This window comes from Anneissia japonica, unplaced genomic scaffold, assembly GCF_011630105.1.
Source record: "Anneissia japonica isolate Jap-2015-1 unplaced genomic scaffold, ASM1163010v1 scaffold288292_len1863012_cov191, whole genome shotgun sequence".
Taxonomy (NCBI): Eukaryota; Metazoa; Echinodermata; class Crinoidea; order Comatulida; family Comatulidae; genus Anneissia; species Anneissia japonica.
In genome coordinates, this window is record NW_022688773.1 from 49,898 (window position 1) to 69,216 (window position 19,319).

General features: G+C 34.2%; 1 protein-coding gene across 3 annotated transcripts in view; it reads right to left on the reverse strand.

Moving 5' to 3' along the window:
• Nucleotides 1-9,705: 9,705 nt before the first annotated feature.
• LOC117122897 overlaps nucleotides 9,706-19,319 on the reverse strand; it is a 20,634-nt gene continuing 11,020 nt past the window's right edge. Inside the window, exons 4-7 of one of the 3 annotated variants that reach the window (XM_033268679.1) lie at nucleotides 19,092-19,158; nucleotides 15,953-16,060; nucleotides 14,961-15,086; nucleotides 9,706-14,003 (exon numbers count right to left, since the gene is read on the reverse strand). In XM_033268679.1, coding sequence (XP_033124570.1) covers nucleotides 13,972-14,003; nucleotides 14,961-15,086; nucleotides 15,953-16,060; nucleotides 19,092-19,158 — 333 coding nt within the window. In that variant the 3' untranslated portion in view covers nucleotides 9,706-13,971. Of the gene's footprint in view, nucleotides 14,004-14,960; nucleotides 15,087-15,952; nucleotides 16,061-19,091; nucleotides 19,162-19,319 lie in introns of all 3 variants that reach the window. The other 2 variants (XM_033268672.1, XM_033268686.1) reach the window with 2 other exon arrangements.

Consider the following 19,319-nt stretch of genomic DNA (forward strand, 5'->3'; position numbering starts at 1 on the left):
TCAAGCTTTCTTTTATTTTCTTTACTAAAGTTTCTGAAAGTGTAAATTAAGCTCACGCTGGATAACTGATTTGTGAAATAACAGCAGAATGGATTTATCAAGAAAAATCTTCAACTTCCCAAGAAAATACAATCGAACCGTTGCCTTATTGTCTAATTTAGTACAATGTGCGTTCCAGGTCAATTTGTCGTCAACCGTAACTCCGTGGTAGCAATATTCATGTACCCTGTCTACATATTCATCATTGAAACCAACCAGATCGTGAACAGATGGACTTTTTCTGAAGTCATATATGAGCTCTTTTGTCTTCTTAACACTTAAAATTAACAAGTGATCCTTACACCATGTAGCAAAATTTTTTATTTCATTCATATAATCACAAACATTATTTCCTTTTACAAAACTACAGATGACAGTATCGTCAGCATATTTAATTATACTTACACGATTGGAAAAGCTCTTGCAATTACTTGCATACAAAGTAAATAGAACCGGGGGAGGACGCATCCCTGTGGAGCACCTGTGTTAATTATACGTGTACGTGATTTAATGTTGCGGCCTTAGTCATTTGTTCTCTATTCCAGAGAAAACTGTGAACTCATAAAATACGTTTAAAATTAACATTCATTCCATCATTTTATTCACCATGATATGTGGTTAGATTGTTTTGAACGCACTGCTAAAATCTACGAATAATGACCTCACAACCGTTTCTCATGGTGGTCAAGAATACCATGTAGGTAACATAGTACCGCATCATCCACTCCCCGTTTACTTCGATATGCGAATTGGGTAGGGTCAAAAATCACTCCTTTATCAGATAACAGATGTTTTAAAATTGTTTTTTACAGACATTTCATTACTGCACAAGGTAATGCCACTGGGCAGTAGTCATTAAGTGACAAAATAGTTTTCCCTTAGGAACTGTGATAGACTTTGGGATAACCCCTTCATTAACAGACAACTGAAAAATTTTACTAAAGATCAGAGCTAGTTCATTATAACAGTATTTAAGAACCTTGTTGAAAATACGGTCTGGACCTGAGGCTTTGTTTACACTAACCTTTCTAAATACTGTACACATCTAACTACAATTTCAGAAATATGTATTTTCTCACTATCTTTATCATTCATTAGTTTAGCTTTCAGATTTTTCATTTCAGTGCTAAAATCATTGTTATGGTATCTGGAGTAAAAATCATTGAGTTAATTAACAAATTTATATGTAGCTTCGATTTTGTTATTCTTCAGTTTAAACCCATTGATCTGTTCCAGGCCTTTCCATGCCTTTTTAATATTATTATTACTTTTATATTCTTCCTCAATTTCCTTTTTGTGTTTCCGTTTATCCAATTTGATTTGTCGTTCAATTTCTTTTTGTTTCATTTTTACAATATCATAATTGTTTTGTCAAAAGGCGATTTTCTTTCCTTGAGTAGCCGTTTGAGATTGTATGACACCCATGCTTTATCGTTAGGGTAATGGCGTATTAACTTTGTCGGCACGATTGAGTCAAAGCAGAACGGATGTAGTTTGTTACAACGTTTACTGTTTCGTCAATGTTAGGGTGCTGTAACACGTCCCAGTTTGTGGATTCAAAACACCCGCGCAGGTTCCGTATTGCTTCCTCATTCCAACAGTGGTAAGATGTGATCCGTGGCTTTCCTTGTTTAATCCTTTGTCTATAACATGGTTGCAGATGTTCAGTAGAATGGTCAGACTTTCCAATATTTCCAAAAATATTTTTTTTATATTAATCATTTGTTTATCAGAATATCATCTCGTCTCCAACATGATCTGCCCACGTTTTCTAATTTTCTAAATTTAGGCTTATCTGATTGATTTCTGTTAAGTTTGTCACCCTTTTGGACTTCGACTATTCATTCTTGACAATGTTCCAATAAGGAACGAAACGTAGAATCAATTATGTCCTCTTGTCTGTCATTTTCGGAGTCACCATACTCATATTTTATTTGTTTTATATGGGCTCCTTTAATATTGTAATAACACAAATCCAGCATAGCTCTTCCACGAGTGGGTTTATCGACATACTGTACATATGGTTGGAGAATACTCTTCATATTACAATAGTTAAAGTCTCCCATCACTAAATTAATTGCGTCAGGTGATATATTTTGTAGATCAGTAATTCAGGTAAGTAGATTACGTTTAGCTGCATCAGTGTTTGCTTTGGGTGAATATATACACTAAAGAAAAATGGCCGCATCCCAATCGACAAAATGTGATTTATGGACCAGTTCTTACACTTTTATTATTATTAAATACGCATAACCAACTTCCATTTTGCTTTCTCTGCTTGAGCCGTCCTATCGAACCAGAGTATATAGTTAGATATGCTGCCTGCGTTATCTGGAATACCATTGTCACAGAGTGGACCTTATAATGCGTTACACTCACTGTATAGTGCATCAGCGTAATATGTATTTATGATTTAAAATGCTTGTTTGTGTTCACTGTGTAGAATGCATACGTTAATGGTTGATTTAGCATTAATCCAGGGTAGTTAAAAGTTTCATGAATATGAATAACTTTTAGGCAAGTGGCAACGTCTGATAAGTGTAGAGGAAATGGGTGGGGGGAATATTATGTTAATTTGTGTTAGCAGGGGTAGGCTTAGTAGAGAAACCAGAAGGGAGAGGTAGTTGCATAAGAAAAGGCTTAATGAAATGGTGTAAGCTATGGAATATGATCCAAGCAAGGACATGTCAGCTATTAAGGTGTACCAAAGATTAAGCAAAGTTAAGAGGCTTAGTGATGCCTACCTAAATGATATTTGGTGATAGCTAGGAGCATCACAGTATTGTGCAACTCATATATAAGAGCTAAGTGGAGTTAGTTTGACCATGGTCAGAGGAGTACAGCTTGAACTCCAACGACAGGCTTAAGACTTAAAAAGAAATTGAAGGTTTCAAGCAGCTGAAGTAAGAGCTAATATTTTTCTCATTCGGAACCAACTTGTATGGTGTGACAAGTAGTGAATACCCGGGAGAACGTCACATGTTTGGCTTCTCATCTGTATATAGTGCAGGGTATTATGATGCGAACTGAATGTTCGACATATTATTTTATTAAACACCTTAATTTATAACTATGTTTTTATGTTGACTATTATTCACTTGTACGTGTACTGTATGTGTGTGCGCAGTCACCAGGCTAACGTGTCAATTGTCTATTCTCAAAACGAGGTGACAACCATCATTTAGCCAGGTTTCTGTGAAACAAAGCATCTGGCATCCTTAAATTCATTTAAATACCTGGTACAGGCCCGTAACTCCTCCATTTTATTTGCTAGCAACGAAGATTAGAATAGATTATTGAAGGCATAAGTACTTTGAACTTGCGCCTTTTTAAACGTTTTCTAATTCCTCCGCTGCGTCCAGATCGTTTAACTGTGCCAGACTTAGTACATATGTCGCGGACACTGATCAAAGTCAGGTGGTTTGCTTACCACCCCGCTCATTTTCAGGTTCAACAGTGCTGCACATGAGTAAGTAATTGTAGACCTAGCGGATTGCAAGGCTAACAACGTAAACATTCCGCTATAATCGAAAAAATAAAAATAAAACAACTTCCAACAAAATACAGTATAAAGATACTTTGACATCAATCCACAATACGAAACAACATAAAAAAAAAACTACAGACGTTCACTGAAAACTTGAAAAACATTGAGAGAGTACGCCAAGTGGTGTACGCCACTGGGCAGGACGCTGCACAGTGATGAATTATCAGCTTCAATGAATGCAGATTGATAAATATTTTCTTTATAGGCCTAAAGATGTAAAGGACATACAACGTTACCTCTGCAGTAAGTAATACAGTAATTATTGGTTTCAGAAATCTATTGGATTGGATTGGATATATTCGGTGTAAACACCAAGATTAGAAGGAGTTTTATTTCCAGTGGGGTGGGTCCTTCTGGTGACGATTGGGCAGTATACCGGGAGACAATCCCCTACTCTTTTCCGGAAAGTGTAGGCTACTGCGTTCTTTAACGTGCACATGGGCCATAAATACACACGCGACCATTAAACGTTTCATCCGAAAGATGGTGCATTATTGTACTGTATTGTATTTCAGCCTTCTAGCTGAAACACAAGCATAGGCAACGATGGGAATTGAACCGGAGACCTCGAGATCTCAACAGTTCAGCGCGCACACAGTGACTACCACCAGATTAGCCGACTGAGCTAAGGTGCTCTATCTCAAACAAACAACTTCCAACAAAATACAGTGTAAAGATGCGTTGACATCAATCCACACTCTGCTCTTGAACCCCGCTGGGGAGGTCTTGAATCCCGCTTGGGGAAGAGAAGGGAGTTTGGTGGGGCTCAGAATGAGGCTCAGAAACGCACCCCCACCCTATCGAAAATCTTGCCAACGCGCCTGCCCTATACAATGTCATTATCATACAATATCGTTTTTTTTTTTCATTTAAACAAACATACAAGTTCCCTTTCTGAGTTTAGTAACGAGTGTGCACACGTGTTCTGTAAATTCTGCGTTTGTAAAATTTCCTTAACACTTACCCTCAAGCATATAAAATACAATGGAATCGCCCACCTTGGGTAAAGTCTGTATTTAGGCACAGGGCGGAGATAGGCCCTCTTTATGGAGTGACGCTCTAGTTCTCTTCATATTAACCATGACGATGTAAGTGTAACATTGGCTTACAGTAAACTATCAACTAGCGTAATATCAATTCCTTAAATATTACCATAACTACTTTTTTTTGTTTTTGTTTTTGTTTTTATCTATTGTAGGAATCGACCACATTTATTCCTATTCTTTTTCATTTAACACAATTACAAATAATAACACTACGGTTACAATATTACCTAGTACTCATCAGCGTGTACAAGATAACCTACTTTTCTAATGCTTTATACAATTTTTTTTATTTTTTTGTAATTCTGTTCATGCACACCAGCAGATACACAGATACTAAACATAAGCTTACAATCTTTTTTTTTTTATTATTTTGTTTTTAATATTTTTGATAACTTATATGATAACATCATACATCAGTTAGGTATATCTGCTATTCATTTTCTTTCAGTTTAATATATACAACAATAATTAAAACACATTATATGTTATAATTTTAATAATAAATTATTATTATAATTAAAACACATTATATGTTATAATTTTAATAATAAATTATTATTATACATAGCATAGCAAATCACAATGCTTATACTTATTTGACATTGTAAATTTGAACTCACTGAGCAATGCAAACAATTTTTTTTTATTTTGTAACTTTTGCTATTATTTTACATATCATTTAATATTTATAAAGAAATAAACAATAACCCAGAAAAAATATGTAAGACAGTCTGTTGAAAAGAACATATGATAAGGTAGAGAGGCTATAAGCCCAGGGGAAGCATAACGCTTCCTTTTCACCAACACAAAAATATGATGGAATGATCATAGAAGGATGTATTACAGATTGAAATAGAATTAGAGTGAAATAGCATGAAGTGATATGAGATGGGAACCGTATGGTTAGGGCCCATGTACGGTGCAAGTCTAAGACGATGCCTTAGATCTATGTACATGCTGTCTCTTATACACATCTAGATGTGTATAAGAGACAGGGTAATAACAGAAAAGAAAGAGAGGAGAGGGACTAAAAAGAAAAGAAGAAGAGAAGAGAAAAATAAAGACAGGAATAAAAAGGAAGATATCATAATGACCAGACTCACAACACCCTGCAACCCCCTCTCCACTTCAAAAACTGTCATAACTCCTTTGATCTATGCTGCCCGATGGCGTAACCACTGGGAGACAAGGGGAAAATATCTATCTTTGAAAAATCTTCCCCACCCCTTTGTAAATGCCCTTTTCATCCCCTTAAAGTGCCTAAAAACCTTAAATTTCGCGCGCATTTCTTGTTATCAAGGGCCAATTTCCTCTAAAAATTGCACATTTTAAGGAGTTTTGATCAATTCCAACGGAATTAGAATTAAAAACACCGGGGGACAAGGGGAAAATATCCATCTTTGGAAAATCTTTCCCCACCCCTTGATAAATGCATCCTCTGAAAGTGCCTAAAATTCTCAAATTCCTTGCGCGCGTTTCTTGTTACGGTAAGCCAATTTCCTCTATAAATTGCAAGTTTTAGAGAGTTTTCATCAATTCGGACGAAATTAGAATTAAAAACACAAAAATATTTTGCGCGCTTCGCGAGCATATTTTAGGATTTTTTAGGTTTATCCTTTTAAGTTACCGGTATTTAAACACATAATAGTCCCAAAACTCAAGAAAGACAAATTTAAGATAGATCGTTTTAACCTAAAAGAAGGGTCTTAATGTGTATTGGTGGTGAAAGAATATGTTGTAATAAATAAAACCATGATGAAAATGCTTATACGTATTTAGTTTCAAACACACGTGTGTGGCCTATATTATAAATAAGATAAGCCCTATGTCGTATTGTTTTCTATATGGGGAACGGGGTGGCGTGGGTATGGTAAATTACTCACCGGGAAAATAAATACCCACTCTGACCCAAGACTCCTGTTACGCGCCTGGTGTTAGCGTCAATGTGTGCCCTTGTGCCTTTTGTAAGCGCATAAGACAGTGCAAATTATTTCTGTGACAGTCTTTTGAAGTGTTTAAAGCTCCATTTTATCCCGTATATAGTCAAAATATTGGGGGGATATATCCCCATCCCCCGGGATCTACGCCTATGCGAGTCACAAATGACTAGACTTTTAAACTCAGGTGTGAAATTGCCCAAGGACAGTTCTTTCCAAGATTAACCCCGGTATTCTTAAAATGAACTTCGAGTCGAGAAAACTTCAGAATTACGTCATTTCGTATTCTTAAAAGGAACTTCGACTACCACTACGACTAAATCACGCGAACCTCGATTAAAATTATACCTCCTCAGGCCATTTTTAGTCATCCTAGGGTCAGGCTGAATCGCCGACTTGAAATATTTACCCCAATAAAAACGTGCTTAATTGTAACTTACGGTAAAGTGAAATGAATAAAAACGATTGTATAATAGTTCCGATGTATCTCCAGTATGTTCAAGAAAAGGGATATTAAGTTTAGCTTCCAAAACTTGAAATTAACCTGTTTTGCTAGCCACATACAACAGTTCCCGATAAAGATGGCACCGCCCTCGCTCAACCTCAACTGTAATAGTTCTCCAAAGAAAGCAAGTTTTCAGTGACAGTTCTAATTCTCTATCATTAGATGTTAATGACTAATAAAGTTATTATTATAGAATATTAGTTAGACGAATAATGATCTATAATGAATTATGAGGAAATATGTTTTTAAAAGACAGCCGGCAGTTTAATATTAATCCACGTTACCAGATCTTTAAAATTTCGTCTGCTATCTAAATTAGCTTTTTATTGGTTAGTTTGATAGTTGTTGCTTGCCAGCCGTCTTCAGCTGAACTACAACTAAGACTTGATTTAGTCGTAGTTAGAACTTCGACTACGTTGTTTGTGAATACAAATTTAAGTTGAAGTTGCAGACTAAATGAACTTCTAGTTAGAAGTTCGACTAACAGAAGTGATGTGGTTTTTTTTTCGTTGTTTTTATTTAATCCAACTAAAAACTTAGTATTTTTTTTCACCATTTTCCAACTATATATCTTTCCTCCCTTTTCATAAGAAATTATATAGTCTTATTTACTTTGAGAATAATTTTGGTCAATTATACTAGCACTGAATATATTAGCTTTGAAATAGCAAGCGTCTTAATTACAGTGATTTTTCCCAAAAAGTTTCTTTTTTCCCATAAAATTAAAGCGCCCTCTAAACATACAACCTTATCATATCAATTTTTTATACAAGTAACTTTATCGTAGCCTACAGAAATACCAAGAAATTTGACTAATTCTTTAACAAATTGGTTTCACAAGTATTGTTGAACCTTTTCTTATTAGGACCAATCCACAGGCCTTTGTTTTTTCTTATTTAAACCCGAAACGTTACGAAAACACTCATTTTGATGGGAAAAAAATTAATACTCTGTTCATTGTTAGCGAAGATTACCATATCGTCTGTTAACTGTGCACTTTTAACTATTTTGTTTTTCTTTACTTTTTGATGAAGTTTGTTACCTTCACAAAGTGGGTTGCTTCTTATTGTTACATGCCATTATTTCTACTACAAGAATAAGCAATAATGATGAAAGAAGATATCCCTGACGGATCCCAGAATTCATGACAAATCTTAGAGACATTCAACCATTGTTAACGGTCAAGCTTTCTGTATCAGTGTACAAAACTTTAACCGATATGTCGTCATTCCCTTCTGGTTTTACTTCTCCTATATCTTCATTCTTTGCATCATCTATTTCAATAAGCTCTTTTTGTTATCAGTAGCTAAATCAGTGGCATGAACATTCGTTATCTTTTATTTTTTGTCCCCTAAATGTATTGCCCAAAAACAATTTCTTGTGATATGCCCTAATTGGTTGAAAGTGTGGCATTTGATTTTACTCAACTTTTTGGTGACATTCTAAGACTTTATGTCCTGATTGACCGCATTTAAAACATGTGTTAGGATCTACTTAAACCTTGTGGAATAATCTAACATTTAACTTGTTTATTTTACATAAACATTCACATATGTTTACCTCTTATGTTTAGTCCTGATATTCAGGATTTGCCATGGCAACAAGCGATTTAAACAATTGCTTTTGAAATTGTGTTTAGTGGAGCGTATCCAGACTAATTAGGCCAAACTAGGGTGACCGCTTTTTGCCTATGTCAAATCTGGTTTAAGAACTATGATTTCAATTATGCTAAATTTAAAATAAAGTATGCTACACTAAAATCAGGTTTTTTTTAATGGAATTTATTTGTTTTACTAATATTTTTTATAATAATATAATGAGTTTTGTATATGACATATTAGCTTAAAATGTTACATACCTTTTATAATGGAAATTGTTATGCTTTATTTAAAATGTTGGGTAAATATTTTTACAAATTATATGTTGTGGATTGCATGGTTTGCATGACACCATCTTATCTACAACCAAAGATTAGAAGTAAAAGGTACACCAGTTCGCAATATAGTGGAACTTTCAGACGAAATAGATTGTGGAGGATATGCGAGAAAATTTTTTAGTCCACCCGAGCGGTGGCGCTATATGTCATATCATATCTTATTTATATTGGTAAAAAGTAAACGAGTTTACTGTCGATGAGCTCTCCGGATATCAACTGATCTGTGGTACTCTGGTGATTATTTTTGGTAAAGCCAAGTTACAAATTGTGACGCATAACAAATAGATTAATTTCTAAACCTCAATGTTATAAATTAAAAATGAATTCAAAATGATATTTATTTTCTCTTTTCATACAGAAAATGGATCTACTCCTCAATAAATTAAACTTTGTCTTTATAAATAATACAAGTACATGCACTAAAAACATACACAAGTTAACTTCAAAGATTAAATAAAAAAAAAATCATTATTTCAATTCAAAGATTTAAAATGAAATATTGTGGTTAACATTAACATAAAAAAATAGATGCTACGGTAATCATTTTTAAAATAGGTAAACAATATCATATCATATCATATACGGTACATATATATATATATATATATATATATATATGTGTGTGTGTGAAGAATGCGTGTCCACGTGTTTCGAAACACGAAACATATGTAAAATAAAATAAAACGTAAATAGAAATAAATACAAAGGTTACATTCCAGAACAAAAAGTATTGGTTCTTTAAAACCTCGCTTCAATCTAATAATGCGATAGTAACTTGCACATTGACCTTTACAAAATCCTCAAAATCTGATGGTCTATGTTTAAAAAACGACTACTTATCAATCTTTAAATATATTTAATTATCTTAAACTTTAATTTTAACCCTGTGTTAACTATAATTGTATCAACTAAAATAGAGGGAGGTAATGTATTTGCAATAGTTACACATTTAAAATTTATTGGATAATGCTATCCTTAGGCCACCTGACAGTATTTCTGTTTTAAACTTATACTTCTATAAATATTTTTAAATAGTGAAGAGTTTAGATTTGTACAATTATGTTGTGGTATGTGGCAAAAAAATAATAATAGCCATCATTCAAATTTCAGGATATTCATTGTGGACATATAATAATATATTGTTCTATGGGTTCACAAAAAATACTGTTTTTAGGTCGTAACGTCAACTGTCTGTAAATAAGCACATGAATTTAATTGTTTTTTTGCAAACCTGCTCGCGACCTAACGCAAACGTTTGGCGCCCCCAATTATTTTGTCGCGATCCATAGTTTAGGAAGGGTGGCTTTAAATGATTGAATTAAAATTATACGAAATATTACTTTGACATGAAAAAGAGAGAAAAAAAAATACAAATGTATAATTTCTAAATAAAAAAGAAATACGTCAATAAAATATAAAATGACATAAAATTTAACTAACAATAGGCATACTAATTAAGGTCAATCGGAATATTAAGAAATAACTTCTAGATTAATTTTTTATCAATAACTAAAGATGAATATAGTATTTACTAGCGACTTAAAGGATTAAAATTCATGTTTAAAGAAGAAACATAGATTCCAAAAGCGTACGTTTCAAAATCAATAAAAGAACTATAAAAAAAAAATAATAGAAAAAGAGGGCATCCTAAAAAAAGCAGGCCTGTGCGGGAGGAGGCATAAACGTGAATGGTAATCAATCAACATAACAATATCAACATACATGACACAAAAAAAAGAGGACCCAAACAATAATCTGTAATATTACTTGATAGCTGATTAAGATATAGTGCCAATAGAATAAAGATATCACGACACGATGTAGTCAAGCGTACTTCATTATAATGACGACAAAGGAAAATTCACAAAAATAGAGACATCCACCAGCCCCAGTAGTACATAGTAAAAACAGATCAACATAGAAATATGAAAGATAAATTTAAACTAAGTGTGTACTGTATCATATTGTTAGGATGGCGATAAATCCGTTATGCTTTCTACCACTAAACCCAGACACTGACAAAGGATCAATAGGCCTAAGTGGACCAAATGGCTAGCACGTTTTGAAAACTACCTCTTAGCAATGCATATAACGGCTGACCAAAAAAGCTAGCACTACTGTTACACTATGCCGGAGAGAGTGTTCATCATATATGATACTCTCTAAAGGATGACGCTGATTGCAATAAAGGATGCTAAACTAAAATGAAGAACCTGTTTTGAGCCTAAAGAAGTATACACAACACGAGATATTCAAATACATAGAGGCAAAACAGTACCCTAAAAAAAATAATAAGAGTGTAGTTTTATATTGCGCCATATCGATCCAACATAAGATAATACATGCTACGAGATTAAGAGCCAGTCGGCACCAGGCGTAAAAAAAGTAATAAACAAAGCTGAAAAAGTGCATAAGCCTAAAGCCTAAAACGAAGCCATATCATGAAAAATAGAAAAAAAAGTCAATGGTTTAAAATAAAAAAAAATTGTGGCAAATTTCCATACGTAGATGGTAAAACTTCAAGCCCGGCATTTGGCCAACAATGGTACACGTGTGAGAAAAAGAACCACTTTGGAAACGCATGCTAACATAACGAACACCGTAAAAAAAACACAAGGAATCTGCAAGCATTTTAGATGTATCAAAAGAAAGATATTTACGGATATGACGAATTTTTCGAAGATGAAAATGGATTGAGCGGCAAGTTGTAGAGATAGGACGAGTAAACTCATAAATGATGAAACACAACACCTATATTCCTAGCTTGTTTAATTGTTGAGACTTCTATACAATCGCTACACGCTATCAGTGATGCTGATTGGTCGGTCAAATCCAGTGGCGGACCGTAGGGTAAATTGCAGGGTATGCAAGGTATTGGCATATCTAGGATGTTCAAATAATAATAATAATTCGAAGTTTCCTCTATACTGGTCACATGTATGCAAAGTTATTCAAACTTTATTCATTGAGATTGGCCTATAGAATACCCGATCGGCAGTGGCGGTTCCAATTTGTTCCAAGAATGAGACAGTTTTCCTTCTCAATTAGGGCAATTAATGACTGGAACGATTTACCAGAGAAGAGAAGGCAGTTATGGCATCATCTGTAAACAAGTTTAAAGCAGAGATTGAGAAACACTGGTCAAATCACCCACTGAAGTTCAACCAATGCAGGAGAACATGGGAGGGATTATCTAGAGGGGCATATAAGCAATAGCTTCAAGCCCAACAACAAAAGTAAGTAAGAAGAGAATGCGCACATACTCTTAGAAGCACCGCTTCCATTCCAGTGTTAAATTGGCTATTCTGACGTTACCATGCCACACGGTTGTCACAATAGCAAATTTAAGCGTTGTAGGGTATGCTCTGACTCCAATTGACTTACCGTACTGAATACGTGATTGGCTGATATTTGAAAACCAGCCACGTGCCTAGAAAATCCTGAACAAATAAGGAAATACAGTGAAGGCCTATTTCGATCTGCAAAAAGAACTGAGGTGTATAATACGGAAAGTTGGCTTATATGCAATAGTGCAGAGAGACAGACACGATAAAAAAAAAATTAAAAAAACACATAAAATCGCATATGGCAGAAGGTCGCTCTAAGACACGGAAAGCAGATTCTCTCAGACGGAACGGAACACTTTCACTTATACTTGCCTAGTCTTTGTATGTAGGGATAAATAAGCGACAGGAAGATTATCGATATCGTTAGCCATTATAGTGTGTAGTTTGATTTGTGTGAATGTAACTAAAAGGTGTAGCAGTAGTTATTCCGGTTGGTTTGACGTGTATCAGTGGGAATAAAAGAATTACTAAAAAAAAAATTAACAACATTTTGAACTTGATTGTCTGTTCTGTTTGAGTATTCTAAACACATTAAATTACCTAAAAGATCATACGTATTTTTTACATATTAGTAGACTCTAAAATCGATTAAATAAGCCTTTCAAACCCCTAAATTGTCAAAATTTTCGGGGGCTTCGTCCCCAGGACCACTATCGGAACCTTTTAGTCGAAGCTTGACCACGCCCTCTTTGCTTTCGTCGGGGAGATCTGACCCCTCATCGGGACACCCCCCCCCCCAGCCGGGCAAATCCTGGCTCCACCCCTGCAGTGAACACCGTAACTGAAACCACTGAAGGCGCCAGTTGGTTAGGTGAAAGCGCTCTGGTGAGTGAGAACAATTTTGTAGTGTAGAAATTTTTAAAACTTTATTTCATTATATATAAAACTATTTAAAACTGTTGTCCGACCTTCTATTGAATATCCCGACATGACTTCCTCATCAAAAGGGTCATATCTTCTCACTTGAGAAAATTCAACGAAAGATTACTCCCTCTTTGAATTTGTCATAATATACGCAAAGACTTGGTATTCTTTTTTACGTACCGTTGAGGATCGTTTAAAGTTTCTTTCTATCTTATTTGCCACAAAGTGCATTTATATTAAATATAAGTTTCCAATTTTAAACCTTATTAAAATTAATCTTAGACGTTATAATTTTAGTGATTTCAAATTCATTCATAACTATGCCAGACTGATTGTTTCAAATATTTTATCTGTAATTATTTTCCCCTACTTTGGGATGATTTGCCGACTAATGTGCGCTAAAAATTTTTATATATTTTTATAAAGTTTTGAAAGATTATTTTAAGGGCTGATTTTGATATATATATATATTGCTTATTGTCTCCGCCATTTTTAGGTAATCCATTTGATAGTTTATTTAGTTTTTTCTGCAGATTTCCTGTCTTTCCGCCCATTTTGTGAATCGTATTTTATGAGAATCATTTTTATGAAATGAGAATGAAATAATTTGGCTGCACAGGGAAAAGCTGAACCTCTATAGGCATAAAACTACTTTGCACACTTCAACGCCCTTTCTCAACCATGTCAGGTTGTTCTTATTTGGTTTCTCTTGATCTCGAATTAATTATTCATATACTATTGCAAGCTCTATCATCTCATTTTCCGTTTCTTCTTTCGGTTACCTGTGAACAGAAAATGGAGAATTTTGGCTAAATAATCAAAACAAGCTTTTGTTTAATCGGAAAAATTAACGAACTGGTAAATATACAAAGATCGTCTACAAAAGTTAATCACGATTGCTAAGGAATCATAAAAAAAGAAGTCAGAATATAAACTTTCGCTATCTAGACCTTTTGCCACCCGTCCTTTTGCTACCAAGACTCCATACGCTTGGCCCTCTTATTTTAATTGCGGTGATTAGGATGCCAGATGACTTTAACATGTCTACATTGATAACTTGAGCCTTATGTAATAGCAATAGTTAACCAGAAATCCAAAATGATATCAGAGAGTTTGTTTGTTGATTGGTCTGATGGATCCAAGCTAAAATCCTTTAAAAAAAAATCGATCATCTTTTGTTCAGAAATCTCTTTAAGATTATCATAAACAGTATGCCCATAATAATTGCACATGAATCACAGGTAGGTGTCTGGATTCAAGACGAAGTCCTGATGCATATTATGGATATTGTAGTTATGATCCCTTTTACATCTGTTTCTTCATTGATTGTTTGTAGGCATATACAATCAGTCCTTTCAATAGTTCACTACCTGGCTGGCCATTTTCCTGCATTTTTCCAGTATTTATATTTGTTGTCTATCAGTTTTTATTACTATATTTTTGTCTGTGTTTCTGCATGTCATTTGCGTTTAGGTTATATTACTTTCTATTTTTTTCAAATTTGGTTTTTCATTTACTACGGTATAAATAGTGTACTGCATAGGTTTTAATTTTTGCGCTGCATCATGATCATGATCATGATCATTATCATCATCATCATCCTCATCAACATCATCATCATCATCATCATCATCACCATCACCACCACCATTATGTCTATTATTATCACCATAATCATCTTTACTATCATTATCACTATAATCTTTATCATTATTATGCTTCTTCATCATCTTACTTACCCTGTCCTTCGACAATTGTCATGCTTAAAATAGAGTCCGCAGACGTTGCGCAATCATCATCGAAACTAGACGCACCGTGCTTTCGCTTACGATTGACCACCTGTGTGTCGCCCTCAAACGATTCATCTATAAATGTAATATTCTGTAATGTTTAATGGCAATACAGTACATGTTGATCTTATGAACTTAACCACTATATAATTAAACTATATCAATCAAATAATTGCCAATATTCATAAAATTTGAGCATCTTATTACAATTTGTAGTATTTTTATCTTGTGATCATCGTTGCAATGAACGTTTTCTTTATTATCCTCGTTTTGGTGACATAAAACCGTGGCTACATTGGTTAACAATATATTAAACCAATATTATCATTATTTATTGCTGATTAGTACCACCATTCTCTTAAGTGCATGCATTTTATCTCAATTCTGTGAAAAAGTCGTAAGCAAGTTATTGTTAATGTACGTCTGAAGTATTGTGACTTAGTGAGACTATGACCATATATATATAATTATATATATATATATATATCATCAACCCCCAGCAGGGGACCTGGTCCCCCGTTGAGCAAATCCTTGCGCCATCAATGACGCACAGCTGACGCCGAAGGCACTGTGGGCGTACCATATACGAAATTTTATTTCGAGGGAACAAAATAGTATTTCGAGGCAACGAAATATTATTTCGAGGGAACGAAATAATATTTCGAGGTCGAAATAAAATTTCGTTGGAAATTTGTAGATGAAATGTTACTACATTTGTGGTTAAACAGTTTTTTACATTTGTGGGCATTTTTTTTTTTTTTTTTTTTACATTTGTGGGTCTTTTTACATTTGTGGTTGACATGTTATGACATTTGCGGTTATTTTTACATTTGTGGTAAATGTTTACATTTGTGAACTCTACACACCACCACCACAATTGTCATTTACAATTAAAGTCCTAAAGTGCACCATGTCATACATTCTGCTTTAACTCTACATACCATTTCCTTCGATACTTGTCACTTCTGACAGTTCGCGATCATCCACGGAGCTAGACGCACTGTGCGTTCTCTTAGTGGCCACTTGTTTGTCGCCCTCATTCGGTTTATCTATTAAATAATAATAACTATACATTTTTGAAATGTATTCACAATGGGTAAGGATATGCTAATAGTAAAATTAGTCACCATTTTAAGAAACAATATTTTTCACAAAACTACCGTACACACAATAATGTTCAACTTAAACCAAGTCAGATTCAGAAGTTCATGTGCAATCTGAGCTTAGTACCCTGAAATTAGATATTAATCTTATACACAAACCTACAGCTTTACTCTTTTTTCGGCTAAAGATACCTTTAATAACAATAACTAATAATATGTTACACTTATATAGCGCTTCATGCCAAGAAGGCCGCTAAGCGTTTCACATTACCTAGTATAGTACTCTCTATGTTATTTAAACATTAAACATATAAGAATATAGAGAAATATTTCAATTGTTCAATATCTATCTTTAAGTAAGGTAGGTTTGTTTTCAAGTATCAAAAACAAGAAAAGAATCCTCATAAATAAATGAGCTATTAAATAACATTCCTATTATTCTTTACATAAACCCGTAAATTGGATTGCAATCAATTAAAATATAATTCATAATAAATTATTAGTTTGTACATTGCTACGTTTATATACACTCGCGAAAAGAATCCTCGTAAATAAATGAGCTATAAAATACCATTCATATCATTCTAATACATAAACCCGTAAATTGGATTGTAATCAATTAAAATATAATTCACAATAAATTATTAGTTTGTACATTGCTACGTTTATATAGGCATATAGGCCTCCACTCGCGAGGCTGATGTAAGGTACTGGGGCGGGTCCAGTTATTTGCAGGATGATAATACTGTTTAAAGTTTTATTGAAAGAATAATGAAATAAGTTTTAAAATTGGGGCTTGGGGAACCGTCTTTTGTTTTGTCACTCTCCCATTTTTTGAGCGATTTAAAGGCCAACAACAATATTAGCCTGAATATTATTCCCAAGAATAACCACCCCCACCCCCAACCTGTAAAGAAGAAAAAAGCTGCTAAAATTTACACTTTTTTGCCAGCTAAAAAGCACTCTCATGGATCCAGAGATGTCCGAAATGGGGCCGAAACTTGGGCTAAAACTGGGACCGATCGCGATAACACCACCCTAGGGGCCAGGGGAATGCCTCCGCGAAATTTTTGTTTTCTAGACGTCCAAAAATAAACTCTGAGGCTTTTTGGGAGATCCATTTTTCTTTTTCTGTTTTTTTTTTTATTTTATTTTCCTTCAACCCCCTTTCCCCCACCGCCCAAATCCTCCCATGCTCTAACATGTTAAGGGTGGGAGGACCGGACGCGGACAACCATCGCCCCCTATGGAACCGCCTAAAAAATAATCATTCTGTGAAGCCAGTCGGCCAAATGCTGCAAGTACTGCCATTACAGAATTATTCTAAAGCATAATATTGAGTACTGCTTCGTCTTTAACTTGAATTTTAGAAAGTCAAATTACTTTTTAAATTAAGAACATGAGCCAATAATAATTTTGTTTATAATTTTAAAGCAGGTAAAATACTATGCCTACTGGTAAAGAATATGGTAAAAATAGATTATACAATACATGCTAAAATGTTGTGATGGATGTAGTCACATATTGACTGAATATAGGGATTAACATGGTCACTTTATAATATATTTTATTCCATTATATTTAGTGAACATACACGCGTTAGTATCACTGCACTCACTGAAATGGTACGTTCCACTTACCTACTACATAAAACAGCTCCTTTCGCTGTTAGTATGAACGTAATTTGAATATTGAATTCTCACGTGCTGCTTTTGTAGCGTTAGAAATCCTCGTCCAATATTTTGTAAACTTGTGTTATTGTAAAATTGCTTTTTTTTAAAATTATATTTCAATAGACATAAATAGGAGCTCAAAATATGCCAGTAATAAGACATTCAAAAGAATGGTGCTACGATGTATTTCTTCCAGAGCTGTGCACGTTAGTATTATCCGCACTGTCTGGATAGACTTGCCACAAGTCTCTTATTTTTTATTATTTTTCTCATTCTGGACAGCGCCACCAACGAGAAAGTTAATTTAGCGATTTAGAGACGGAATAAGAAAGCCTAATCCGAAAAAAAGAAATCGAGTATGGGACGCCAATTAAATTAGGCACGGTGCGCATTAAGTGCAATAAAGAGTGAGTAACCCAAAATTAGGGCCAGGGGCCAGATTTATCAAACTAAAAATCAGATTAAATTCGTGTTAAGTCCATTTTTTTGCTTAAGTCAAATATATCAATGTTGCTTAGCTTAAAAATTGCTTAAAATTAGGAAGTCAATTGTACGGAAGCGCCATGTAAGGCAATTTTTAAGCCAAGATTTTGCTAAGATGGTTTTAAAAATTAGCTTAAGATATTTATTAGGGACATCTTAACTTTTTTGACATAAAGACATTTTTGCTAAGCTGACATTGATAAATCCCGGGCCTGGAACCCAGGCTATGTCATGGAGTACGCCATTCCTGTTTGGGGTACTTGTATATCCAGTGTACAATCCAAAGAAAGCCATGGAACAAATACAACGTAGAGCGCTACGAATTATCCTCCCCTGGGTTAGTTAGGCCTACAATCGGGCCCTATGGCCTAGCGATCTCTGATCTCCCTTACGTCACTGAACGCCGCACCCGATTATGCCAACAATACCTTGAAAAAATTAAACATCCAGCCCCACAGACTGCATGATCTTTTGCCAATAGAACGGTGAATTAATTATAATTAATAAATCGGTTACCACTCCCTAAACTCAAAACAGAAAGATCTAAATGTATTATTAACCATGGTATTTGCAAAAACTTTTAATCTTTTGGCGATTTTTATCTGTGTATCTATATTTACTGCAATTATTGTTCTACTTCAATTTGGTATAGATTCATATATATTGTCAGATTGCAATAAAGTGAATTTTGAATTTAAATTTTATAAACAATATCCAATAGAATTATTGCTTTTTTGATGAATGATTGAATTATTTCTGCAAGTATGTAATAAGTTTATACGTTATAAATATTTCAAAAACACGATGGCATTATTGTTTACCTGGCAAAATAAATACAGATCCAGCATGGGTTGTGTTATGTGGTCTCTGTGATGATTTTTTTTCTGCCTTCTGAAATGAAAATGAAAACAAATATAATGATACATTATACACAGCAAAGCAAACACAAATGACTGACTACGAATCTGTAGATAATGCGGAGAATTTATAATACGAATGTTCATTATCAATATATAAACCAAATGTGTTGAGTTTAAAGTATCAACATA